Raw genomic sequence first — 25,325 nt, 5'->3', positions numbered from 1 at the left:
CCTCACCAGATCACTGAATCTTGAACAGTATGTCTACACAGCACCACACTATGGATCAGGACTCGGTTCCACAGCACGATCAGTCACAGTTCTACCATCCTAAAGCTGAGCGTGCTGAAGCTAAAGAGGTTAAAAGTCGGTTGAAGAACCATGGGCCGTCATACCCGCCAAAGAACCGATTCCAGCCTCTCCTCGCCGACAGAGCCAATCTCGGGGACAAGGACGGTCACAGCTACGATGGTGATGAGCTCTGCCCAAATCTCCTCCCTGTCGATAGGCAAGAGTTTAGAGGCTGCAAGACTCGTGACATGGACAAACAGGCCAAGGCCTGGAATAAGCAGGTCTATCTTGGCTTGATTCCACGAGAAGAGGATGCCGATGCTGGTGAGTAAAGCCAAGACTCACAGTAAAGTGCTGCAGTTGTTGTCGGAGACAGCCACCCGTGACAATAGTCGAGTGATGCAAGGTTCCGCATATAATTGTCAATGCTGCGACACCGCGTATCGCATTGAGAAATGCAGCACTGAACCCATAAAGTACACGTCGCCGGGCTGTGTGGAAGATGAGTTGTTTGTTTATTTGCAGTCGGTCGATGGGGTAGAAGCCCTTCCTAGAAGGCATCCCCCAGTGTTTCGGCCCAAGGTGAAGGGCATGGGAATAGATTGAGCAGAAGCGGTAACGGTACATCGGATAGTAAATTGGGCAGTTTTTCGCTTATCGGAAGGCCTTTGTGCAGTTTTCATCTTGTGCGGTTGGCATCCTTACAGCTGCCAGTGATGAGCTCCTCCTGTTATATTTGAGAAGTCCAATCAGATGTAGATTGCTTCACACAGAGCGTGCTATTGATTGGGAGACCAATGAACTTTTAGAATCTGTGCTAGTGCTTACTGGCCGGCCAAATAATAACCCAGATCTACTTGATACTTTGGGACACAAATTCAGTAGCATATTTGTCCACTATTGCAATGACTTGCCACGAAGATGTAGAAGGGCAGCATTACAACGGACATTGAGGCTCCATGGCACTCAAGAAACCATGATATTATTGCCAGAGCAACTCATAGTGCAATGCTTTGACACTAGGTAATGTTTATTAACAAATGCTTCAAACCATTTGACGACTGCTCATTTCTGTTCTCAATTTACTCCATATGTTTGATAGTAGTGTCTACAGTCAACCATCGAGGCTCCAAATTGCTTACGCTTCCAAAGGCCTCGATAATGCTCGGGAGGATTCCCTCATAAATTCACCGAGATTCGGGGCCCACCAAGTAGACAGCCCATATTTATGTTGGTATCCCGCTCGGCTATCCTAGACGCATAGGTCCTTCCTGCACAAGTGTCGTGGTAAGAAAATATCTGTTCGATAACTAATCGGCTTATCGTCATTGGACAAGACTCTTTGTATGCACATATCAATCTTGGATTCAACAAATCGCCCCGCCTCCTATTGATCACACCGGACATTGCTGACAACACTTACATGACACCATTGAATCAGCCGCAAGCAACTCCGGTCCTGAGAAAAATTGGTAATGAAGCAAGCTGAAAACCAGCAGTGACAGTGAATGGAAGCTCACGAGAGTGTGATCAGGCAGTCTCTTAGGCAGTCTACCAGCAGAGAGGCGGCCAGTCTGCCAGCACGTCCACCAGGCAGTCGACAAGCGGGCAGTCTACGGGCAGAGTCCACAGGCAGAGTCTATTGCTGAGCTTACTGCTGAGTCTACTACTAGTTGACAAGTCGACTGTGTGACTGTAAACCAGGCTCACCGGCTGAGTCGTTCCTTCTTCCTTTTTTCTTTGACTCACCCACGCGTGATAGAACATCTTGTAACCAGGGGACAGCTATATGGAGTTCGCAAGCTAATCCCACCGCACGTCGCATCGTTGAGGAACGCCTTCCCCAGGGATCTGGCCAGGTTGCCTTCGGACAGATCGTCGCCGTAGACGTGTGTCCAGCGGTAGTCGTTCCCTGTACCACCAGCGGACATGGATGTAGAACCTCTGGCCCTTGGTAGACACAAATTGCACATCGTCACCAGAGGGGTAGACATGGAGAGCTTTCTCCTGAAGAATTGACGTAAATTGGATGCCGAACTCGCTCAATTGGGCGACTTTGATGAGAGCCCAAGAGAAATGAGGACCCAGTCGAAAAATGTGCGTTTGCCCTAAGCTAGTGGAAGGAGTGAGACAAGTTTGAGGGAGAGAATTCTGAAAGAGAGTATCTGGATGTCCCAGACGGGGTTATCCCAAAGGAGGTTGTCCAAAAGAGGGTACCAGTATCTCAAGGGAGGATATCCCAAGGGAAAAACATCCCAGGTCAAGGGACTGGGAAGATCACGGCAAGGGTTTGAACACGGCACTTGAGCTGGCCCGGCAGGCGTGTTCGGGGGTCTATCGATAGTGCAAACCAGCCATGTGGGAGGCACTGCGAATGGGTGTACAATCAATCATATGGCATCCCCCACAGTAGACGAGTCCCCTGGGTTCTGGTAGTACAGTACGGAGCGAGCCATCGCCCAAGGTCGCCTGCTGTAAGGGATGTTCAGGCAGGGCCGGCTGGCAAGCCACTAGCGCCGCCATCACAACAGACCCACACCTGCTGGCAGGCCTCTTCTCTGCACAAACATAGGTAGCCAACAATCGATTACTTGCGCCTGTGCGGTTCAGCTGCGAACACAGGTTCATCTAGGCCTTTCTCAACAGCCATGCTGGCTAGAAATAACTAAGCATTGACAGCGAGGCTGCTTCTGATGGTAGGCGTCCCGAGACGCGCACCTATGCTTATTGCAGTATTCGCCGGGCAACAACCAGGGATCCGTGGCAAGGATACCCCCAAATGTGTTGCGAACCTGCCGAGAAGCGTCTCTTCTTCATGTCGGTCGCAAGCGACCGAGCACAATGAAAAAAAACAGTCAGGCAGGCTGTGGGATATCAAAAATTCCGCCCAGGTCGGCCCCGAAGGACAAACCAGACTGGTCAGCGCCACGATGTGCTATGCAGGCTTTCCAACCTAACTACAGTGATTCTTGATCCACCGCAGTTCAGACCTGTGATGATGTTAGCTTCTTGTTCCTAGGATTTTTTTCTTCATGCTTGGTTTCAACGTACAAGGTAAGTATGAAGAAGAGAAAAAGAGAAAAGAGGAGGAAGGGAGAGGGCGGGTGGCTGGGTTTAAGTACTCGGCGGCAGAGAATTCTGCCGCCTGCGTGTCCGTTTCTTGACCGCCTTTGCATATGGTCCGAGCGTCACGGAAAGACTGCGCCGAAAGCTCCGATCCACATTTTGCAACGTCGGTGGTGGAGCATCCGTAGGTGTGCGCCCAGACCCGAACAAGCTCAAAATTTCCTCTACTTTGGTCTCTCCCTCCCCATTCCTCTCTTCGGCAGCGACAAGTCAACCAGATCACCCCAATCCTCGCGGCAAAAATCCATCAAAATGGCCAAGGTCAACTCCAGTATGTGTGCAACCGCATACAACAGCATGATGCAGCTCCAACTGGGACGATTGAAAAACTAACGATGGCCCTCCTCGTACAGCCCTCCACTCCTCCCGCCGCAAGTCGCGCAAGGCGCACTTCGAGGCCCCCTCCAGCGTTCGTCGCAACATCATGAGCGCCCCTCTTAGCAAGGAGCTCCGTGAGAAGTACAACGTAGGTCTACAGCCCCGCTCTCAACCCACCTCGCCTCCGACCGCTCTTGCTGACCTCGTCTGTCAAAACAGGTCCGCAGCATCCCCATCCGCAAGGATGACGAGGTCCAGATCGTCCGCGGCTCCAACAAGGACAAGGAGGGCAAGGTCACCTCCGTGTACCGTCTCAAGTACGTGATCCACGTCGAGCGTGTCACCCGCGAGAAGGTCTCGGGCCAGTCCGTCCCTCTGGGCATCCACCCCTCCAACGTCGTCATCACCAAGTTGAAGCTCGACAAGGACCGCGAGTCCATCCTGGAGCGCATCAAGGCCGGCCGCGAGGCTGGTTCCAAGGGCAAGGCCGCCGCCAAATAAGCGACTTACCCGCCCGAGGCTACGAACCACCCAAACAAAAAGAGACCAACCCAAATGACCATTCACCGCTTGTGGGGAGGAGGATCGGAAAAGTTCTGCTGCGACGTTTTGATGGATACCACGACATGCCTCGGCGGCCGGCGACTGTGATTGCTGAGCCCCGATGCATGCTCGACCGGGTCACAGTTTCGGCGTCTATACGGCTGTTCTACGTTACGAGGGATGCGGCGCGGATCGGTAGCAGAGATCAATACACACAAGTCAGAGCCTCTGCGCTCAATGGCCATTTCACAGACTTCCAGCTCTCATCTGCTGCGATGTGAAGTGTTCCATGGGAGGTCTCCCGAAGTCACAGCTTGCCTTGTTATGGACGAGCAGACTCCCGCGGACTGCTCGTTCAATAGCGGGCAGCTGCTATGCATTGCTATACCACCGTGCACCATGCTAACCCAGCAGATCAACTCGAACGCCCAAGATCGTCCTTTTAGACCAACAGGTCTAGAATATTCAAGACGTCTTGTAGAATCCAGGTAGGTGCCACCGTACGTACGATAAACTGTCTGCTGAACATGATATCACAATGTGACCGCCACTTAAATCTCCACATCAACCTCTCCTTATGGTCGGTGTGGTATACGCGTGGCGAAGAGCAAACCCAGCGGGAGCAACTTTTGAATCACCGCTTCCTGCTCTCGCCTGCAGACCTCGTTCAATTAGAAGGCTTTGCTTTTCGGTTGTGTTGGGGGTTTGATGGTGAGGCACATTTTCTTGCCGCAGCCTCTGGACTTGTCAAGGCCCGTAAATGAAATTTCAAATCAAGGCGGTTCTCCGATGAATCTCTAGTCAATCATGGCAGCTGTACTCTGCAAATCTCTCGACTCGTTTCGTGATGCCTCTTTGCTCGCTGAAGAGGGACGTGTGTCCAGAGCTTGCACATAGGCCCTTATTTACCCGACGCCGTCAAGTGCAAGACACAGCTTCTTCTCGAGCCGCCAAAGACCATTTGGCCATCCTATCCATCGCAGACGCTGCACCTGTGACTGCACTGAGCAAAGGCGCCAAGACGTGGGTGAGCGAAGACATGCGTCTTTTCACCCAGAGACATGTGCCAGGCCACGGTCCCAACTGCTGAACATGAAATAGTTCGGCGGATGTTCCTCCCCCCCCCCCCGGGGGTCATTTTCGCTCTTCAAGGATGCTTTTGCCCAGTACTTACCGAATGGGAAATACATAGCTGCCAGGAAGCCTTGAGTCTAACCAAGAAGCTAAGCGTCACTAGGCGGCTTGTCACAATCAAGCAGTCTAGGTTGATAGCATGTCATAGTACATTTGCTGTACTAGCCAGCCCTATGGTCTAATATCAGAGGGTGTCTCTGTTCTGCCTATGAGATGTTTCCTCCAAAGTCGTGGGCAAGTGAATAGAACAGTGGCATCCTGCGTCGTGATCATCTTCTCCATAAGATGCCGAGTGATGTTGGCCAGCGGTTGCGTCGCCTCAATACCCAGCCTAATACATGCCAGTCGGCAGCCCGAGAGAACTTGCCTCGATGTTGAAATCTAAGCGAGATGTTCTCTTTCCCCTTCCACAGAAGCACACGAACTGATACCCTGGACAAAATGAAATACAATCATGCGAGGAAATACTTCCTGGGTAACATATGATAGCTCCCGACAGCTTTGTTGCGCAACAGCGACGTCAAACAGCTTCTCGGGTGTTGCAAGACATGATAAAGATAATGGGTGATGTCGCCATGGACAGGCAGTTGCCGTCGCGCGTACGAACAATCAGCAGAGTTGTATCACGGTGGATAATGATGGTCGTGACAGTTCTGGCAGCTGGTATGATGTATTTGCCAATCATTGGAGAGGCTGAGATTTGGGGTCACGGAATCAGTGAGCCCAAGCGGGCGACTTCATGCCGACCATGTTGCGGATAGTGTCCGAGATGGAGATGCGGTCGGAAGGAACAGGCGGGGCATTCTCGCCACTCTTCGGAGCCATGAATGTCGAGCCGTTGGCATTGGTGTCAGTGTCCTTGGCAGATGAATCGCGGATGGGAGAAGTGACCGTGCCAGAAAGCGTGGGACTGAGCGAGGCTGAGGCATTGCCAGTGAAATGAGGCAGGTAACCTTGAGCCGTTGTCGAAGTGACAGTACTAGGAAGAACGTCACTGGCGGTAAAGCCTCTCTTCACCATGCTCTGCCAGAGCTTCGAGCTGCAAGAGAGCAACGTTAGACAGAAGCGGGTTATTAAGGGAATGAACCGTACCTGGTGCCATTGGATCGTGCATCACTAAAATCGAGCGACCTTGTCTCATTCACACTGGCCTCGGAAACAGACTCGCGGGAGACATCCGTGTCCTGCAGCTTCTTGGACTCCTCCAAGGCCTTCTTGAACTCTTCAGCGTGGTCGTCAGCCTGGCTGCTGAATGACTGAGCAGACTTCACCGAGGAAGCTCTACTGCTGACAAGGGCCCCGACGCCCTTCGGGAGGGTGTCGTTGGGAGTTCCGGCACCGAATGGGTCAATTTCTCTGCCGTCGGGTGCAGCAAAGCCGTAGTCAATTTCAGGCGCACCGATTGGGACCCGGGCGCGCCGGACACTGGGCGATTCGTTTGGAGTGATGTGCTTAGCCGGCGAGGGTGGGTAAAAGTTCCTGCCGTCATACTTGGGCAAGCCTTGGCTAACAGATCGAGGCGCCTTTCCGAAGTAGACGTGGCGAGCTTGAAGCTCCTCGTCCGTCAACTTGCGGCTGTACTCGTACTCGAAGCGATGGCCGGCGTAGGGGTTGACACCCCGTGGCAGTGTTCCGACCAAGTAGGGAACACCGAGGCTGTCGTGCCCGCGTGGAGATACACGATGAGAAGGCTGACCGGAATCCCCATTGACCTCCTGGGGCACAACCCAAGCCTTGGAACCTGCAGCAATGAGTTTCTTCTCGGCCGCTTCGAGCTGTTCCTGAGTTATGCCTCCCTCAACTTTGGCTGTCTTCCAGGCCTGTCCGTTGTTGCTGGGCACAGGGCAAGACAAGGTCGAAACTGAGCGCGGTTGGAATACAGGCGCACGAGCTGCTCCGCTGGGCAGGCTGGATTTCTTTCCAGCTTGCATGGACGCTAAAACGCGATCTTGAGCAGAGTCTTCCAGGCTGTACGATGCGGTGCTGCTCTTGTTTGAGTTGATGCCGACCGAGTCACGAGACCGATCCTTTTTTCTCAGCTTTGGCTGAGAGTGAGAGTGAGAGGTATTGGTCATCGTAGTCGCCTTGCTCTCTTTGCTTTCTTTGCTTTCCTCTGACTGAGACTGTGTCTTGGATGAAGGCACCGAGCTGCGGCCACTTGATGAGGCCGCCTCGTCCTTGTCCTTGTCAGTCTTGGGGTAGTGCTTCTCTTCGAATCCCGTCTGAGCCTGGAAAACCTTCTCAAAGCGTTCAATGTCATGGTTGAGCAGCTCGATCTTGCGTTCCATGTCGGTTTCGTCGATCTGGTGCTTGTTGTACTGCAACTGATCCTCATGGTACTTGAGGCTGGCCCGAAGACCGTCAATTTGCTTCCTCGTGATCTGGCTCGGGCGGATGGAAGATATCGGCGGCTTGGAGGGGGGCTGAGGAGTGGATTGACGGGAGGACGATGGCGCAGCAGTAGTCATGGTGGAAGCACCTGCGGATGGAGGATGTCCTACAGGACCCATTGATCCCATCGGTGGCATCGGGCCCATAGGGCCCATCATAGGGCCCATTGGCATTTGAGGTGGCATCATCATGGGCGGTCCAGGCATATGGCCAGCATATCCCGGCGGCGGCATTCCAAGGAAGCCCGGGTAGGGAGCTGGAAACATTGGGAACATCCACTGCTGGCCGTTGTACATGAACGGCTTGGTGTGGTCGAACTGGTCCGGAGGTGAGAGCTTGATGCTGGGCTTGCCAGACTGGAGCTCAGAAGCAGCTTTGTGCTCTTCGGCCTTCTTGTTCTGATTCTCCTTGCGGGCAGCCTCCTCGGCGCTGTTAGCAGCAGGCGCGGCAGGCACTGGCATCGGGAAGGGGAAACCTGGCGGCATCATGGGCATTGGCATGCCAGTCATTGGATGCATAGGTGGCATACCGGGATAGCCAGGATAGAAGAATGGCATAGGTTGAGGCATTCCCATGATTGCTGCAGGCTGCTTCGGCGCAGACGCTGATGCGGGAGCAGGCTCCGCCTTTTCGTCGTTCGTGACGCTCTCTGTGTCCTTGGGACGCTTCGCGGTTGGAGAGGCAGGGTTGCGTGTGTTGGGAACAATGCGTCCTCCAGCAGTCACACGAACGTGAGTGGGAGACACAACTGCCTTGTAGAAACGTTGGAAACCCTCGCTGTGCTGGGCAATGAGGCCCGTGGGAGCTGGCAGAGGCTCGTTGACCATGACCTCGGCCCCGCTGCGACCACGATACTTCCACTCCATGAGCTGAGTGGGATCTGGTACAGGAGCAACAGCTGCAGCAACAGACTGGTCAGGGATGGTAGGGACAGATGCGGTTGAAGGCATATTAGTGTTGTCAGCGCTGTTGGCGGTCGCAGAGTCCTGCTTGATGGGTCGGCGGCTCATGTTTCCCTTGAAAACGACTTCCTCGGAGGCAGTGGAGGAATCATCCACGGTCTTCTTCTTGTCGATGCGCTTGAGCGAGTTTGAGTTGTAGCTGCGAGAGCTGACGGAATTGACACGAGACTTGTTGCGAACCATCTCAACTGTAGGGCCCAAGGTTAATGGGCGACTGAATAGGCCTGGAGCATAAGAAGGACTTGAAATACCAAGTTCGTTTCCCTGTGAAACGCCCACAAGCACATCTGAGGAAGCAGAGGCTCTAAGGTTGAGCAGCTCCTCAATGCTGTACACCCTGGACTTCATTTTGAAGTCGATGAAGGCGAAAATGACGTGGGTCCGATGCGTCAGAGAGCAATGCCAGCGGAACTGTGTGGCATGTGAGGACTTTCTGGGAGTTTCTTTGGACGAGCAGACAAGGTCAAGAAAGGCGAGAATTGATGGGAGGGCGATCGGATCCTGCTGACAGTGGTGGCTGCGGGAGCCTGTCAGTTTCTGATCCTCAAGCTGGCAACGAACGAAGTGCGATGTTGGGATGAATTGTGGAAGCCTGCTGTCTGTGATCTCGAGTGGACAAGTGGGGAGGTCGGCAAGAAACTTGGGCGAGACGACATCAATGCGATTGCATCGTGTGGTGCTTCCCAGTAGATACTTGATCTTGAGCAGTGTGGAGGCGGTCATGGGAACATCCTCTGTTTGCAGCTCCCACAGCTCTTTGAGGAGCCTCCTCGCTTTCTTGCGAGTGTTGGAAGTAGGCATCTCCAGGGACGATCATACACGAAGGGATGCTGAAACAATTGGACGGGGATGGAAAGGCAGTGAAAAAGTAGTGCAAAGTGGCAGGATCAGAGCTTGAACACAAGACGTGGTGATGTTGCAGTAATGGATGCCTTACCTATGAAGTTGTCAGGTTGGTGACAGCAAAACCAGGCGGCAGGCAAGCTGGAACGACTCTGGGCAGATGAGATGAAAACGTTTGCTGAGGTGAGGAGCTGCCTTTCAAGCTGCAATGGGCCAGCAGTGTTGTTGTCACCGGCTTTTGGCCCTGAGGTCATCCGAGGTTGGTGTTTTCTGTGGTAGGCGGGAGGTGGAGGAAGATCAAGGAGCGTGGCGCCTTGGATGGGTGGACTGGGAGCAAAGAGCGAACAGTATCAATAAACAGTGGTCGTCCGGAACAGACACGATCAAAAAACGAGTGGCAGGTTGGTGAGGGTTGTCGTGGGTCCTGGGAGAGGAAAGGGATGGGCAAGGTTTGAAGTTGTCAACAAGGAATCGCAGGGTCCGGATCTGAGTTTGACTCTTGTTACTCACTTTGATACAGCGAAGGCAAGAGCTTCTCACGAATTTCTATCCCGGTGGGCAGTCAGGAAGGGCAGTGTCTTTGAACCATGGCGGTGGCTCCTTCCAATGTCAGGAATCGGGGGACCAGTGTCCATGAACAGAAAGTATCCCTCCCTGCCAGCTGAGGCTTGACTGCACTTGACTTGACTTGACTTTCCTTCACTGGACACCCACCTTCTTTTTGTAGTCAGCCTCTCTCCTTTTCTCTCTGCCTCTCTCAGGCCGAAATGACAGGCCAATATCCCTCTATCACGGACGGCAGCTTTTGTCTCCACTAAGAGAGTTGACACCAGCCACATGGAGCAACAACAAGTAAGCCACTGCCCTTCCATAAAATCTGCACCTGCCTCTGTTGACCATGTTTCGGCTATGTGTCCTTGAACGTTGTGATGGATTTGCAAGTGCCACCCATCTCACTTCATGCATTTGGAGGATAGGGAGGGAAGCCTTCCGCCGTGTACTGGTAGAAACCACCAAGCTTTGGCATTCGAACACTGGCCCTAAGGCAAGACATCCATCGGTCAAGGGTTTCCGTCCACCGGTTACAGATATCCCCAAACTCCCAGTGTCCAGTTGGCATTTGTGTTGCGCATCAATCCGCCGGCACCCATGCTCTGGCGCTGGGCAACCTTGTGATCCACCTCGGTCGGTCGCGATGCCCCTGCGATCCCTTGCTCCCTCCAGGTCTCGCGCTCCACCGTCGCCAAGGCAGGTATCTTAAGTAGGTTTAGCAGGCTCGCGCCGCTCCACGCACCTAGGGACTCGATTGCCCGCAACTGCCCTTGCAGCCTGGGCTTCTCTTGCCTTCCTTTCCGCAACTGGTCATCAATCGGGTCCAGCTCCGGCTCCCTCTCTTGTTTGGGCGCGTCGACCCACATACCATCGACCTCATGACCCCCTCCGCCGCCTCCTCCGCCGTCGCCGGTGCCCTCGGCATCCGTAGGTCCACCATCGCCCGCCTGTCTGCTCCCGCGCCGTAGCTTTGGGTTGGTCTTGTAAGCCTCCACACCCTTCCCATGCACAGGATCCCATCCGTGGCTCTCAATGAGGTGGTTCACTTCGTCAAAGATCCGTCCGCGCAGGCCGAGGACGCTGGAGCAACCGCCAGTGAAAATAATTCGGGCCATGCATAGGGCCCGGACGTCCATGGGGAGCTTCAGGAGGCTGCGGTAGATGAGGAGGGGGATGGGCAGCTCCTCATCGTCGAAGGTATGGTGAGGCTGCTCAGAAGCAAAGAATGTGTCCTCAGACGGGGTGGCGAGCTGATCGTAGGTCAAGTCGAGCCTCTTTGGTGGGTTCGTCGATTTCAAGGGGACTGTAGTACTAGACGGGCTGCCGCCGGTTGGTGGGTTACTTGATTCAGACTCGTCTTGTTCGGTGACTGTAGGCAAGCCCTCCTGCGGTGGTTGGCTCGTCGACAACGGGCCACGGGAATGCTTGCACCACACCAGCCGGCTGGCGATATCCTCGCACTCCTCGAAGGACACAATATGCTCGGCTTTCTTTTCGGAATCATCCTGCTCAGGAGACGGTGCCTTTCCGAGAGCAGTTGCCAGAAGCTTATGTGTATTGTCGACCAACAGCTTGCCAGCACGAACACTGGTGCTGCTTTGCACTTCTCTGTACTCATAGACGCCGGTCACGACCGTCTCAGACCAGCCCAGATCAATGACCAGCGCCGAGCGCACACCAGCGGAAATCGCACAGGCGACGGGCGAGGACAGTAGCGACACGGCTGGGGCATGAAATCTGTTGAATAGTGTATCCAGCGCAGTGGCTAATAGCGGTAAGGGCGCGCCGGACGGTAGGACAGCGACCATTCTCCGCGGACGAGAGTCAATTAGGAGATATCTATGTAGACCAGCAATTAGCCATGGCGATTCGAGCACCAAAGGACATATATGGGACGCGTCGCCGTACTTGTTGAAAGCCTCCCTCAGCCCCCTCTCCATGCGGTCCCCGACCAGGCCCAGGTCCAGGCCCCTCACATCATTCCTCCACAGCTCGTGCTCCTCACCCCACTTGCTCCCCTTCGCCCAGTCGTCCACGTGCCCGACCTCCCACGCGCGCAGGTCCCCGACGCGCCGCGCCTGCGCCGGTGTGAACGCCACCAGCGCCTTGGGCACCGCGTCGCCCGCGAAGCCGGCGCGCAGCCTGCGGGCGCCAAACTCGAGGATCAGGACCTCGTCCTCTGCGCGGAGTGAGGAGGGCGAGTTGAACTGGGACGGGATCGACGGGATCGAGCGGATGGGCGTGCGCGGGTTGGACGACGAGGCCGCGTCGCCGGAGGGCGCTGCACCGCCGCGGATGCTAGACACGGCGCGGTGCGGGAGGGTTGTTGCTCCCGGGGCGGCCATGGCGACAGGATGGAGTCGGTCGGGAGGTAGTCTGGGGCAGGGAGAGCAATTGCCCGCGAAGTTGCGAAGAGATAAGTGCCGTCACGCCGGAAGTCATTAAAGCGGTTGCGGCTCAATGTGCTGCACTGTGAGCCGCACGTCGTTTGCCGCTGCGTCTCTGTGGAAACATGCACAACCCCTGTCGCTCCGGCCCAAAGAGGTAAAATGTCAACAGTCGCCTAACTCGGGTCCATTAGTGCATTTCACCACTTTGGAATCGTGACGACTACGGGCCTTTGTGTGGAATCTGGCAGTTCACGCAGTCCAAACCCCCACGGAATTTGCTCGAGATCGCTATGGCTTGACTTCAATTCGATTCTGCTACTACGGCATTGCATCCAATATGGGTATCAAAGGGTTTGTTGACGGTCCTCCCGCCCCTGCTGCTGCACCTGCAGGCAAGTATCGTGCACGCTGTGGCTGACAAGAATACCCAGCATTTACAAAGAGATCGGCGTGGGCAAGCGGGTGTCACTATGCAAGCTCGCGATTGATCACCTCGAGCAGACTGGGCGGCCACTGCGCATCGCTATCGACTTTGCGATATGGTCATTCCAAGCCCAGGCCGCCCGGGGCGGCGCAAACCCGGCGATACGCACCCTCTTCTACCGCCTGGTCCGCCTGCTGTCTCTGCCAATTGTCCCCGTTCTTGTCTTTGACGGGCCCAACAAGCCCGTGTTCAAGCGCAACAAACGCTCTCGCGGTCCCGGTGACAGCGTGTCCGTCGCAATGGCCAAGCGCCTGGTGAAGCTTTTCGGATTCCACATCCATGATGCCCCTGGCGAGGCCGAGGCCGAGTGCGCTCTTCTTCAACAGCAAGGGGTTGTGGATGCGGTGTTGTCTGAGGATGTCGATACCATCATGTTCGGCTGCACAGTCACCCTGCGTAACTGGTCCTCGGAAGGCACGCGAACTGCAAAAACGCCCACGCACGTGTCTGTCTACGACGCTCGTGAGCTGGGGCAGGGTGAGACCGGGCTCGACAGGGAGGGAATGGTGCTTGTTGCGTTGATGAGTGGGGGCGATTACCTCCCCGAGGGCGTGCCAGGCTGCGGTGTCAAGGTTGCGTGCGAGGCAGCCAAAGCTGGGTTCGGGAAGAGGCTGTGCCGGATCAAGAGATCTGACCAGGAGTCGCTGAGGAAGTGGAGAGAGGACTTGATGAGGGAGCTTCGGACCAATGAAAGCAAGTTCTTTCGCGTCAAACACAAGGCCATGACGATACCGGACGAATTCCCAAGCATGGAGGTATTAAGGTATTACACCCATCCGGTGGTATCACAGGCTGAGACGATCGAAGGATTGAAGAGGGAACTTCCATCGAGGAGGGAGGTTGATATTGCTGGCCTGCGAGCCTTCACGGCTGAGACATTTGACTGGGTCTGCAAGATTGGCGCAGTCAAGTTTATTCGAGTCCTGGCACCGGGCTTACTGAACCAAGCCTTGATGGATCTAAGCAACAAACAACTGGAATCCGACGACCCGGACGTCCGCGAGTGCATAGAGGCAAAGCTGGTCAGATCGATCAATATACGACGAACCCACTTCAGTACAGGTGGCACACCAGAGTTACGCATTTCCTACATTCCAAACGACGTCGTTGGTGTAGACCTGGATGCCGAAGAGGACGAAGTTACATCCACGTACGGGAGATCTGGCCTGGCACTCAACAGCGACGACGAGGTTGACGAGCAGATCGGGGATGCGGAAGCAGGACCGAAGAAGGTTTTCGATCCACTCCAGCCTGACCTCGTCTGGGTCCCAGAGACAGTGGCAAAACTAGGTGTGCCGCTTGCAGTGGAAGACTGGGAAGGAAAGCAAAGGGCGAAACAGATGGCGAAAGGGACCAGGAAAGCACCAGCCAAGAAACCTCGGAAGAAGGCATCGGACATGCTAACGGGCGCTCTTGATCAATACGTCAAGAGCACGAAGCCCACAGCACAGTCACAGAAGCCTGAGTTATCGGCGCCACTCTTGTCATCCTCCCCTCCACCACGGTCGACACAGCCTCTCGTGCGTTCTACAAGCTCGATTGCAACGACTGCGGAGCAAAGAGAGCCTAGACAAAGCCAAGCGTTGAAAGACAAGCGACACAAATCCTCCAAAACCAACCAAACCAGAGAGAAGACGGCAGAGCCGTCATTAGACACTAATCCCTGGACAATTGCAAGCTCAGAAGCAACACCGAAGGCCTCCAGAACAAGGATGACAGTATCAGAGCCCATAATCATCTCATCCAGCCCTGTTGAAACGAGACACTCGCCAATAATCACCTCTCCGGCATCCCGAAAGACGGCCGACGATCTCATACCTCCACCATACCCAATGTCACCCATCTCGAATGACTCCCAGAATGTCCACCCGCACGGTGACTTCTTCATTGCCGGTCGCAGTCCTACGGCAGATACTGGGACAGAGGAAACAAGCTTAGGCCCACGGAAGCATAACTGCCCGTCCGACAACTCACCTAGAAACCCAGCTGCTAAGCGCACGCAGAGGAGCACGGGTGCAACAAAGACCAGATCGGAGAAGCACTCAAGGCGACCAACCCGCCCAAGCCGGGCTCCTCCCACCGCGGCCCAGGCGTCGATCAAGAACTTCGGCAGGCTGTCCGAGACTCTGGGCAAGAGCAACATCAAGCACACGGCAAAGCCGCCGCCACCGCCCGATTCGGACTCGGACGAAGAGTTCGAAGAGCTGCACGCCCTCTACTCGAAGAGGAAGTCAATGGGAGCGGCCCACGATGTCCCGGCGCCGTGCTCCCGGCGCTCGAGTCGTTCCATCACGCCTGATCTGAGATCTCAGAGCAGAAATCCACCGGCGCCGTCAAGAAGCGTCCATGCCGCCAATTCCGCTATATCATTGTCGTCGTCGTCCCCGGCGATGACCAGGGTCTACATGCCCAGGACGAGCGACGCGGGGCTCGGGTACTTTACAGAGGTGAAGGTCACACGGGAGGAGGCCGACCGCATGGTCCGCGAGGACTCGCTCGTCCCTCCCGACCGGCCCCGGGGGCCCGGTGGCCTCCGGGTGTGGAGGCAGAGCGAAATCCCGATCTTGGATTTGACGGGGGAAGATTAGATTGGACAGACCAAGTAGCCTGGTTAGCATGTTCAAGGAGCATAGAAGCTCTCCATGAGTAGCCTCAATCACGATGATGTGTCCACGACAGCTATTTGCCCATCTCCAATGCATGCTGTGATAAAGACGGAATGCCGGTTATTTTATGTGTTTGTATTCCTGATTGACGGGTATCCTAGGTATAGTACGTGAAGGGTAAGTAAGCTAGCTATGTATGTGGGTGCGTGGCGCGTGATGAAGAGGTTCGTTACAGTAGGTTGGGTCATCAATGTCCATGATATATCGTAAAAACAGGAAAAGGAAAAGGGACAATCAAGTGCCAGCCAGACCCAAAGCAAATGATTGTGGAGAAGAGGGAAGGGGTAAGTAAATGCCGCCCCGAAATGCCCAACGAGGAGAGAAATAAGACAAATCCGACCGCCGACGACGCCCGCGGACTTGATTGCCCTTTGCCCTTTGTACCAGCTCTTCCAAATGCATCAACCATAGATATTGACAGTCTCCTCCTCCTCGTCATCACCGGCCAGTCGCCGTAAATGCATAAACCATTGTCATCAATATCGCTTAGTCGCTCATTCCATACGAGCGTGCTCGGCTCGCTCTCGCTCAAACATTTCCTTCCCTCTCATTTCGTCATATCGCGCATCCATCCCGCCTTCAAGTCATCCATTTATCATCAACCCATCAATCAATCATCAACAGCCCACGGCAGATCCCGGTCGCTGACCCGCGTGCAGGTGAGGTACCCGATGCCCTCGGCGGCGCGGCTGCCGCCGCCCAAGTCGAGCTCGAGGCCGCTGCCCATCAGCGGCCGGACGACCTCGCGCGCCATCGCCTTGAGCTCGTCCACGCGCTTCTCGAACCGCCGCAGGTTGTCGCGGCTGTACATCTCGGGCGTCAGCTTGAGGAAGCGCTTGCACTCGTCGTGCGTCAGGTAGCCCGGCGCGCTGGCCCCCGTCATGCCGCCCAGCGTGCGATACGTGCGGCCTAGCGAGGCCAGCGGCGGCACTAGGGGGATCACCGGCTGCACGGCTGACGCGGGGATGAGTGCTGTGTTGCCGTTGCTGTTAGGTCCTGAGTTGTTGCGCGTCCGCCCTCCGCCGTTTTGTGCTATCGCTCTCCGGTAGCTTTGGGGCGGTGGTGTGACTGGCCCGGGCGTGGTGTTGTCTGCCAGCCATTGCCTGAAGAAACTAACGGCTAACCAGTCAAGGTAGCCCGTCGCGGGCGTCACTCGTTCCCCAGACCTCGTGGTCAGATTGAGTCTGAAAAGGCGGCCCTCAACCCTGGCGACGGTTTCTTCCAGCTCGTCGACCTTGTCCTCGATAATATCCAGGACTGACTCGGGTAAGGTGTTCCTCAGGCTGCGCTCCCCGGCAGGCCACTGGCCGACAACGTGGATTAGAGCCTCCTGAAAGATAATCTTGCTTCTTGCCAGATGCCCCAGCCGAAGGTAGCTGATGGGGTATTTGGCGATTTGTTTCCACAGCCGGCTCTGGAACTGTAATAGGTGGTGATCTACCCTTGGCCCGACAACGGATAGCGCATCGTACTGGTCGGCTATGGTGAGCAGCGATTTGCATTGGACGTATGCATCGGCAATATTTATCCCATCGAGGACGGGCGAGAAATTGTACATTATGCGGAAGAGGTTGTCATAGTCGCGGAGGGTGTCTTGGTCGTCGGGTGGCGGCGGCGGCAGGTTCGAGGAGGTATTCGTCGGTAACGGATATTGGTTGTGCGTGGGCGAGGGAAGGCTGAGATTCGCGACGGATCGAAAGAAGTCGCGCGAGGACGACTGGCCGTGGGAGTGTTTTGTCCGGCCAACGGCGCTGCTGCTGCTCGAGGTCCCGCCGAAGATGGACGTGGTTGGCGGCCCCATCAGGCGGCCCGTCGCGGCAGACGTGTTGTTGTTGTTGCTGCTCTCCTCCTTCTGCACCAGCATGGGTATGTCGTCGCCTCCCTTCCCGTAGTCGAGCTCGTACCTCCACCTCTTCCTCGGTGTGCCTATGTTCGCTCGCGACACAGTGCTTCCCCTCTCGGCGCTACCGTTGTCCTCGCCTATCCTCGCCAGTTCTCCTCCTGACGCGGCGCCATTTCGCCCCGGTGCAGGCAGTGCAGGCAGGTCGGGCACATCCACTGCCTTAGACCACGGCTCACTGGTGCTCGCCTCGAAGAAACCGCTACACCTCGTCAGGGTGTGCCGGTGCAGCAGGTAGCGGTTCTCGTGGCCAGACGGGACCTTGACGACGATCTCGACATCACCGGAGTGGGAGAACCAGGGGAACTCGTTCTGTGGGACGTAGGAGGTGCCACCGGCATAGGACCTGTTGTAGTGGTGGCGTCGAGAGGATCGGTGCCGCGCCCCGGTGGTGGAGCTGGTGCCGACGACAGAGCTGGGGCCGCGCACGGTGATGGTGCCCCCAGAGCCGGACGTGGAGGAGTGGTCGGGCTGCGAGACCATGGCCGCGCCTTGGGAGAGTGGCCGCAGGCGATAGAGCGCCTCTGGAATGGGTCAGGTCGTGCCCGTGCCAGTGCCAGTGCCCAGTGCCCCTCGGATGAGATGGGTAAATAAAATGGGCGCCGTTGAGGGTCTGGGGCGGGCGATCGCGGTGTGGCTGGAGGTGAGGGATTGTCTGCTGTTGGGGTGTACTAACAGTTATCAGTAGGAGTTAGGTGGGAAAGTAGGTAGGCTGGTAGGATGTCATAAAGGAGGGGTCGGTCAGGTCACCAGCAGACAAGGCATGCGATGTGCTGCGCGATGGCATCAACATCTTCTGTTTCATAACATTACACAAGGAGCGCAACATTCAGCAGAGCCTGCCCACGGAAGACGGGGTCGGGAAGGGGATAAACACAAGCTGGAGAAGAGAGGTCTTCTACCAGCAACCTGCGGACCTGAAAACGGAAAAAGCATCGACTGACCATACACACTACCCAGATAGACTACGGCCTTGGGCACGGCCTATTGGGCTACGGAGCACCAATCTCACACACCTATACACACCACACACACAGGCAGGCTATGGGCTAGTCTACCTAGGCATGCAATGTGTATCCGTCCCGTCACGGGCCAGCCGCTTGCAGCTCAGGAGCCGGCCTGGTCTGCCTTCTTGGGGGTGTGCAGCTGGGCTGGAGGTGGAGATCGCCGAATGTCTGACTGGCGGGCTGTCTGACTGGCGGATAGGAAAACTCGTGAGGCTGTGCCTGTCGGTCGCCACAGCTGGGTATCATTCAGGCACGCCCTGACACGGGCATGTGCTGGCGGTGGCTGGGCTGCCGGATGGCTTTTGGCGGCCTTTTCGACTTTCCTCCCCCAGCTTCTGAGCTGGTGGCTTCAGCACAATTGGGCGTCGGATTCGGGGATCGGCAGTGTTCGTTCAATTAGAATTAGGATGATGGAGTCCAAGTCGATCTCAGGGTATCAAGTGTGGCGGGACGACTCAGTGACTCTTCAACTCAAGGTAATAAGGCAGAGGCAGAGGCAGAGGCGGAAGAGGAACAGGAACAAGAGAGAGTATGGACGAGACACAGATAGAGAGTGAGTGAGGCAGGAAGGTGGGCATTAAGATCAAGCCTCGCTTTGGGATCAACAGGACAAGACAACTCGAATTTCGAAGCACCAGCATAAAGGTAGCGGTGCCCGAGTAGACAGTCTTTCTCGCCTTGTCTTTGTGAAAGCTTTTTTTTCTATTCTCCATTTTGCCATGCCACCCTCCCCCTCTCCCAGGGACAGACGGTCTGTCTCGCCGCGTTCTCATGCGCGTCTGCCACTTGTTTTGCCATGAGGCCGTCCAAGTCTGTTTCTCCTGCAGGACAGCGACGTGCATTGCCCACCAAACAATTTGGCCCGGCTCGGCTCCATGCACACCGCAACCGCGAGGGATCCATGATTTTCCCCATGTTTGAGATTTCCCAAAGCATGCACCATGTGAGCAAGCTGCCAGGCTGCAAGCACTCGCCTCGGACTGGACGTTGTAGTCCAGGATTTTCTGCCCCCCTGCAGCACCTCTCAGCCTATCGACCGACCCCAGACTCGGCCGGCCCAAACTCGAGCAATCGCTGACTCCGGAGAGGCGGCTGCTGCTGCTACTATCGAGTCCACCCACGACTGGCTGCCAGACTGCCCGTGGCTCCATCAGCTGCGAGTCATCAATCAACTCAACGCTCTCGTTCCCGGGCTGACATCCAAGACCATCTCATCTCAGATTATCAGCTATCAGACTGTTGAGAGCTCACATTTAGCCAAGACAATTGACATTGTGTGACCAGGAGACAAGAAGAGGGCTGGCTTGCAGGATCAACCCCGGACGACCACCGAGATCGACGAGGTCAGCCAGCAGCACCAAATCAAACGCGTGATAGCCAAACTCCACGGCTGTCAATTGGCCTGCCAGCTGCCAAAGCTTCGGCTGTTTCTCCACTGTCGCCCAGTTCCACCCAGTCACGAACTCCCGCAAACATGCGGCTCCGTCGACCACAGCGCCCAATCAATTCGGCGTCCTATCGCGGATTAAAAAACTTTTTGACTTCAAATGCTCTTCTTCAATTTAGGCATGGATGATTGTTTTGACTAATAGTACATGTGCGCGGTATGTGCGAAAGCAAATTTCCAGTGGCAACGCCGTCCGTAAATCACCGTTACCTTTTTGTCCCCCGGTTGAGCCGACCTGTTGGATTGGAGAACCAACAATGCAGCGCAAAGCCGTCACCAGTATTGGCGCAGCCCGAACCCCAACACCACCCAAAAGCAGGCCCAAGCAAGCAAATCAAATCAACGCCAGTCCAGTGATGCAGTCATTCAGTTCATGTCCACGTCCATGTCGGGAACAGTAGGAAGTCGTTGAGAGGTCGAGGCAGTGTTCCACGTCGAGTTGTGGGTGTCTTGGAATTGAGGTCGAGGAGACTCGACGGCAGCCATCATGGGGCCATCGAAGACGGCAGGGCATGACTTGAGGTTGAGGAAGGCACGCTCGGGATCCGAGCTGACAAGTCGGCCCTCACGCAGGTTTTCGGCAAAGAGAAAGAAGCCCTCGCGGGCTTGAACAAGGTAGGCCTCTTGGGACTTTTGCAGGAGAATCCTGGCGCCAGTGACAGGGAAGTGGTTGTCAATGTAGCGAGCCCAGCCACGAGCGGCTGCTTGAATGTGCTCGTCGTCACTGAGACGAGCCCACCCAATGCCGAGATGCATGGTGAAGTCGTCGACGACCGGTTGTTTGGGCGCGTCAGGCGAGGTATCGCGGCCAGAGTTGTTCCCGTTGCTTTGTGCGATGTGGTTTGAGGGGACAGGGTCGTTTGCGAGGCCAAGACGCTGCGACTTGTTGCTCCGCAGGGAAGAACGTTCTTGAGAGAGCTTCTTCTGGGCGATTGTGGCCTCCTCAAGTTTGCGAGCATGCTCTTGAGCAGCCTTCTCCTCAAGCCAGGTACCGGATTGGCTGCCAGCGTCGGTAGTGTAGGGGGTGGTCTTCTTGATGAGAACCATGCCGGGGCCATACTCCCACTCGTCTTCAGGCTCTTCGACTTTAGGAGCTGGGACCACCTTCTCCGGGTCGTCGAGGTTGGCTGCTGCCTCGTCTCTGGAGCGTTTGCGGCCGGCGAAAGTCGAACTGGATCGAAGGATGGGACGAGTGGAACATGAGACTGGATGGCCGAGCGACTGAGACTGATGCGAAAAGACAGGTCTGCCAAAGGACAGCTGATGGGCAGGTTGGGGGGAAAGGCCCATGACTGGCGACGCAGTGCGGTCAAAGTACGACATGGTGATCTGCGAGAACGCAGGTGAGCAGCTCAAGTCAAGAGAGTTTTCTAGAGAAAAGTTATCAGTCGCGAGCCGGATATCCTGATCTGTACTACAGTCAGAAGTCGGCTGTCAATGAATTGGGTCCCGGACGCGTGGTCCTGGCGCGAAAAGAGGATGGCCGAGACGTGTCGAGGACCAAAAGGGTGGCCGGTGAAGTACAGGACGAGGCTGTCGACGAGTAGGAGGAAGAGAAGGAGCAGCTCTTGGAAAGGCTGACTGGTGTGGACGACAACCAGGGGAGATGAGGCTGACGAGTGCGTCGACGACGACTACTGGCACGGCATAAAGACGAGACAAGAGAAGATGGGCGAGGGAGAAGGTTGAGGGAGGAAGGGAAGGAGGGCGCAAAAGGTATTTATGCGTGGTGATGTTGGGGGGAGGAAGGTGTAGTGAGGTGGGTGGGAAGGAAAGTCGGAAGGAGAGGGAAGTGATGGAAGGGAAGGGCACGAGATAAGAAGGATGGGAGAAAAGAAGGCGAGACGAGACACGGGGTCCAAGGTTGGCGCTGCGATTGTCCAGTGTGGGGAGGAGGAGAAGGAGGATGATGGGCGAGCTGAGGGTGAGGGTACCGTACTGTGTAGAGCTGCGAGGTTCCCAAGAAGCGAAGCGCTGCGCAGCGCAGTGTCTGAGTGTGTAGCGAGCGCACTGCGCACAGCAGCAAGCGGCGGCAGCAGAGCACCAGCAGCTCCGGGTCAGGAAGGGCAGGGACCAGGGCCAGGAACCTGCCTCGTCCTGCCTGTCTGCCCGCTGACTCCCCAAAGAGGAATGGCCGAATCTTAGTCTGCACCTCACAAAAATGCAGGGAAGGCGTCAGACGGCGAGCTCCCTTCTCATTCGCGAGGCGGGCCTACGGGGATCAAGGGCCTGAGCGTGCAAGACCCCAGGAAAGCTTTCCAGGTTGGAAAGGCCCCCAGCTGCCGTTCACATGCCCAATGCGGCTAGCCCCAGCTGGCCAAGTCTCAGACTCTCGGTGCCGATGGCGCAACGAGCCAGCGAGCCCACTGGCCCATCAACCAGCAGGCAGGCTGGCAGGCAGGCGAACAGCCGGAGAGGAGACCCTGATCTCATTGCGCGGTTGATTTCTTCCGAGGCCGATCTGCTGATGGAAAGGGACTAGCGGCTGGCCATCTCCGACCCAATCCTGACCCTCTGCCAAGACAGACGGACAGACGCAACCAAAGCACTGACTGAATGACTGACTGACTGACTGGCTTGCCTGACTGATGACTTCCTCCTGCACCCATCGGCAGATTTTGTCCGCCCCAAGTCGCTGCACTGTTGCCTCAGGCGCCAACATTGCCGGGCCACCCTTAACCGTGGTTGCAACGGCAGCATGCCCAGTCAGCACGTCCCGTTCGGGTATCGCGCTGGATTAACCCCAGCCATCTCTTTATCCTCCTTTGCTACCTCGGATTCAAGGCACTCGGGCCTGCAGCAGTGTGCTCCACAAAAGCCAGACCTGATTCAGTCCCGTCCACGGGTAAGAGGCGGCCAGGCGACCTGCTTGCGTCCCCTTTGCGACCCTACGTGCCGGTCGTGCTGTTTGCCTGCTGACTGACCAGCCGGCACAAGCCAAGGAAGGTATGGACTGTGCAACTGGTTTCGGCATAATTATTGTGCAGGCTTTGCACACTGGTCTGATCCCATGCAATAAGCAGCCACCACCGCCTTCGACCATCATGCTAATCGTCAAGGGTTACAGTCCGTGGCGCCACAGCATGCTGCTTGGTTTTCTGTACGGAATTGTTACCTGCTGACATGACTCGAGAGACTTCCCCTGCTGCTGGCCATACTGAAAGCCCTTGGCTCGGGATAAATCCCCATGCTCTCAAGCAGACTACTATACCGAATACAAAGCAGTTCAACAAGAGCAAGGGGGGCAACTTGACCGTGCATCACCTAGCTTCCCATGCTGGATGCGAATCATGTATGTTCGTTCATGGCTGCTACTTTGGACTTGAGAAGGTTCAAAACTTTGTCTTATTTGATGCTGTCGTACGTTCCATCTTGGAGCTCAGAGAAGGCAGTTAGTCGGATTCCATGTTCCTGCCCCTGAACAACGCTCAAATAGGCGGCGTATAGCCATTGTTGGTTTTGTTTCCCTGCCAGAGTTCTGGACGCACTCAGTCTCCCCATAATAAAAGATGCGTTGTCTCATTCTACTACACCGGCTTTCTTGTCACAGCCTGCAAGTGCCCTTGTTGTGCCTCATGACGTAAGCTGGGCTCGATCGGCAATTCCGTCTCAGTCAACGCGCCTGAGACTGGACACAGGAGACTCGGGCTCCGCTGCCTGCGATGCCTCCTCAAACAGAGCAGCATCATCCTCGTTCTCGTGCCCGCCGTAGAGACCTTCAAATCCCGGTGTCCTGATGCCCATGGGGCTTGGTACTCTGCGGTGACGGAGTCTTCGGGCTGTCGCTGGACTGCGTCCCGGGGCTTGAGAAGATCTAAGCCGGCTTATCGGGGCCGTGTATGAACCCCGGAGTCTACTCTGGTGCTGGGACTCTGGCAATTGCTCTGGAGTCTGAGGCTGACGCGTTGGCGAAAGCAGGTCATCATACACCAGTATACTACGTCTAGGGGTCGTAAGATCTCGGGGCGGCAGAGCTGGGCGATCTGGCGACGGACTCCCTCTCGCAGCAGGCGCCTCGCTTGTAGATATGGCCGATAGGTGACCAGCTCTTGGACAAATCTGATTCAGACGTGCGACCGATCTGGCAGCCCTCTGAGGGCTGCTTGGATTCTGCAGGCACGCCATGAATTAGTCTTGTTCTTGCAGCACGGTGCCCTGTCCCGTTCTTACCGAGGGTCCAGGGGCACCGTCATGTTCCGGCTCGGGAGAGACGATACAAGACGACCGACGATGGTGGCGTTCCAGTGTTCCGGACGGTGCAACGATTCCAGATGATGATTCGGCGCCGAAAGATGGTCGGGTTCGGATTGCCTACAATAGCGTCAGAGCATTGCTGACCCTAGGTTGGTGCATAGTCCAAGTTACTGGACGCTACCTACGAGGGTCTGCGTCCACGCTCTCTCAGTCGAGGCCCTACTCGAAGCCTGTGTGGAAGATAGGCGCAAGTCCATCAGGCCAGACTTCGGGCTACTCGTTGGATCAGTGTCTCTGGATATCACGGCCCCCATGGCCGTCCTGGTCGGGGTCTGTCGGTTATCAGCACCGGAGATGGCACTCGTTTTCAAAGTTTCTGTCTCCGTGGGCGAGGAACCCTTCTGTGTTGATCCAGAGATTGGTCCAATGAGTGGCCTGTCGCATTCCGAAGGGCTCTGAAAAGTCCGAGGTCTGCGAGGCCGCGTTGAGAAGAGCATCCCAGGAGACGAGGGCAAAGCCAGGAGGTCGAGGGAGTCGAGAGAGCCGCGAGTGACCTGGGGCTGATGTGTAGACATCCTCAGCGCTGTAGTCTGCTGTTGGATCGTTGGCGTGGCCTCGTTGTCTTCGAATTCGCCGGTTTGTTCGCCTATGATCCCCTCTAAGGATGGCACTGGGTCGGCATTGCTGGGCTTTGGCGAGGCAGACGACCCTCGATTTTGAGAGGCAGTGAGCGTCCCCCGGGGCGCTTGGTGCTCCAGGCTCGGACTGCTCTTCCGATGAACTGTCTCCTCCGACGTTGGGTTTTCCTCCCTTTGAAGATATCTACGATAACGTCGACGGTTTTCCAACTCCTTGACCTCGGACATGGTCAGGGTAATGGGTGTTGGCTGGAGACGAATCATCTTGGGACGGGAATAATTAGCCTGGAACACCACGTCGGTGATAGTTGTGATGTAACAAGAGAGGGCCAGCTCTCAACGGTAAAAGCGAGGCATAGAGTGAGTAATGGTGTCATGCATGTCAAGTGAGTGCTAGAGGTCATGCAGGTATCATGGGTTGAGCCTCCCGATTCCGAGCGAAGACTCGGAGCAAGCACTCCATGGTGCTTAGTGAACTTGGAAGGCATGCCAGGTCCCTAAGCGTTGTCGCGAGGAAAGAGCGCCCCAACCCTTCGGTGTTGAGGAAGAGCCGTGGCAAGGCATGCCCGTGGGCTATTATTAGGCACGCAGGTAGAGCTGTGATCAAATTGGTACGAGGTCCGCCGGTGATGGTGCAATTTTGGATCATCAGACCCGGGGAGAACATTGA

The 25,325-nt window shown here is 56.0% G+C and overlaps 8 protein-coding genes across 8 annotated transcripts; 3 read left to right on the top strand and 5 right to left on the bottom strand.

Moving 5' to 3' along the window:
* Positions 1 to 50: 50 nt before the first annotated feature.
* Positions 51 to 392, top strand: INS49_011559 (uncharacterized protein; the record flags this gene model as incomplete). The annotated part of the gene is made up of 1 exon (XM_043172272.1): positions 51 to 392. The coding sequence occupies one exon, from the start codon at positions 51 to 53 to the stop codon at positions 390 to 392; it is 342 nt and encodes a 113-aa protein (XP_043024017.1).
* Positions 393 to 3,438: 3,046 nt separating this feature from the next.
* Positions 3,439 to 4,005, top strand: INS49_011558 (uncharacterized protein; the record flags this gene model as incomplete). Its single annotated transcript, XM_043172271.1, has 3 exons — positions 3,439 to 3,457; positions 3,540 to 3,652; positions 3,724 to 4,005. 3 exons carry the CDS (start codon positions 3,439 to 3,441, stop codon positions 4,003 to 4,005), a joined length of 414 nt encoding a protein of 137 aa, XP_043024016.1.
* A 1,890-nt stretch (positions 4,006 to 5,895) lies between these two features.
* On the bottom strand, positions 5,896 to 8,882 carry INS49_011557 (uncharacterized protein; the record flags this gene model as incomplete). Its single annotated transcript, XM_043172270.1, has 4 exons — positions 5,896 to 6,220; positions 6,274 to 8,047; positions 8,102 to 8,722; positions 8,786 to 8,882. 4 exons carry the CDS (start codon positions 8,880 to 8,882, stop codon positions 5,896 to 5,898), a joined length of 2,817 nt encoding a protein of 938 aa, XP_043024015.1.
* A 1,577-nt stretch (positions 8,883 to 10,459) lies between these two features.
* Positions 10,460 to 12,274, bottom strand: INS49_011556 (uncharacterized protein; the record flags this gene model as incomplete). The annotated part of the gene is made up of 2 exons (XM_043172269.1): positions 10,460 to 11,694; positions 11,779 to 12,274. 2 exons carry the CDS (start codon positions 12,272 to 12,274, stop codon positions 10,460 to 10,462), a joined length of 1,731 nt encoding a protein of 576 aa, XP_043024014.1.
* A 382-nt stretch (positions 12,275 to 12,656) lies between these two features.
* Positions 12,657 to 15,391, top strand: INS49_011555 (uncharacterized protein; the record flags this gene model as incomplete). The annotated part of the gene is made up of 2 exons (XM_043172268.1): positions 12,657 to 12,670; positions 12,751 to 15,391. 2 exons carry the CDS (start codon positions 12,657 to 12,659, stop codon positions 15,389 to 15,391), a joined length of 2,655 nt encoding a protein of 884 aa, XP_043024013.1.
* A 688-nt stretch (positions 15,392 to 16,079) lies between these two features.
* Positions 16,080 to 17,852, bottom strand: INS49_011554 (uncharacterized protein; the record flags this gene model as incomplete). The annotated part of the gene is made up of 1 exon (XM_043172267.1): positions 16,080 to 17,852. The coding sequence occupies one exon, from the start codon at positions 17,850 to 17,852 to the stop codon at positions 16,080 to 16,082; it is 1,773 nt and encodes a 590-aa protein (XP_043024012.1).
* Positions 17,853 to 20,189: 2,337 nt separating this feature from the next.
* INS49_011553 (uncharacterized protein) lies at positions 20,190 to 21,146 on the bottom strand (the record flags this gene model as incomplete). The annotated part of the gene is made up of 2 exons (XM_043172266.1): positions 20,190 to 20,994; positions 21,124 to 21,146. 2 exons carry the CDS (start codon positions 21,144 to 21,146, stop codon positions 20,190 to 20,192), a joined length of 828 nt encoding a protein of 275 aa, XP_043024011.1.
* Positions 21,147 to 23,766: 2,620 nt separating this feature from the next.
* INS49_011552 (uncharacterized protein) lies at positions 23,767 to 24,919 on the bottom strand (the record flags this gene model as incomplete). Its single annotated transcript, XM_043172265.1, has 3 exons — positions 23,767 to 23,922; positions 23,994 to 24,134; positions 24,203 to 24,919. The coding sequence occupies 3 exons, from the start codon at positions 24,917 to 24,919 to the stop codon at positions 23,767 to 23,769; spliced, it is 1,014 nt and encodes a 337-aa protein (XP_043024010.1).
* Positions 24,920 to 25,325: the final 406 nt, after the last annotated feature.

The sequence above is a fragment of the Diaporthe citri genome, assembly GCF_014595645.1.
Source record: "Diaporthe citri strain NFHF-8-4 chromosome Unknown scaffold_5, whole genome shotgun sequence".
NCBI lineage: Eukaryota > Fungi > Ascomycota > Sordariomycetes > Diaporthales > Diaporthaceae > Diaporthe > Diaporthe citri.
This window is presented reverse-complemented; position numbering and strand designations above follow the sequence as displayed.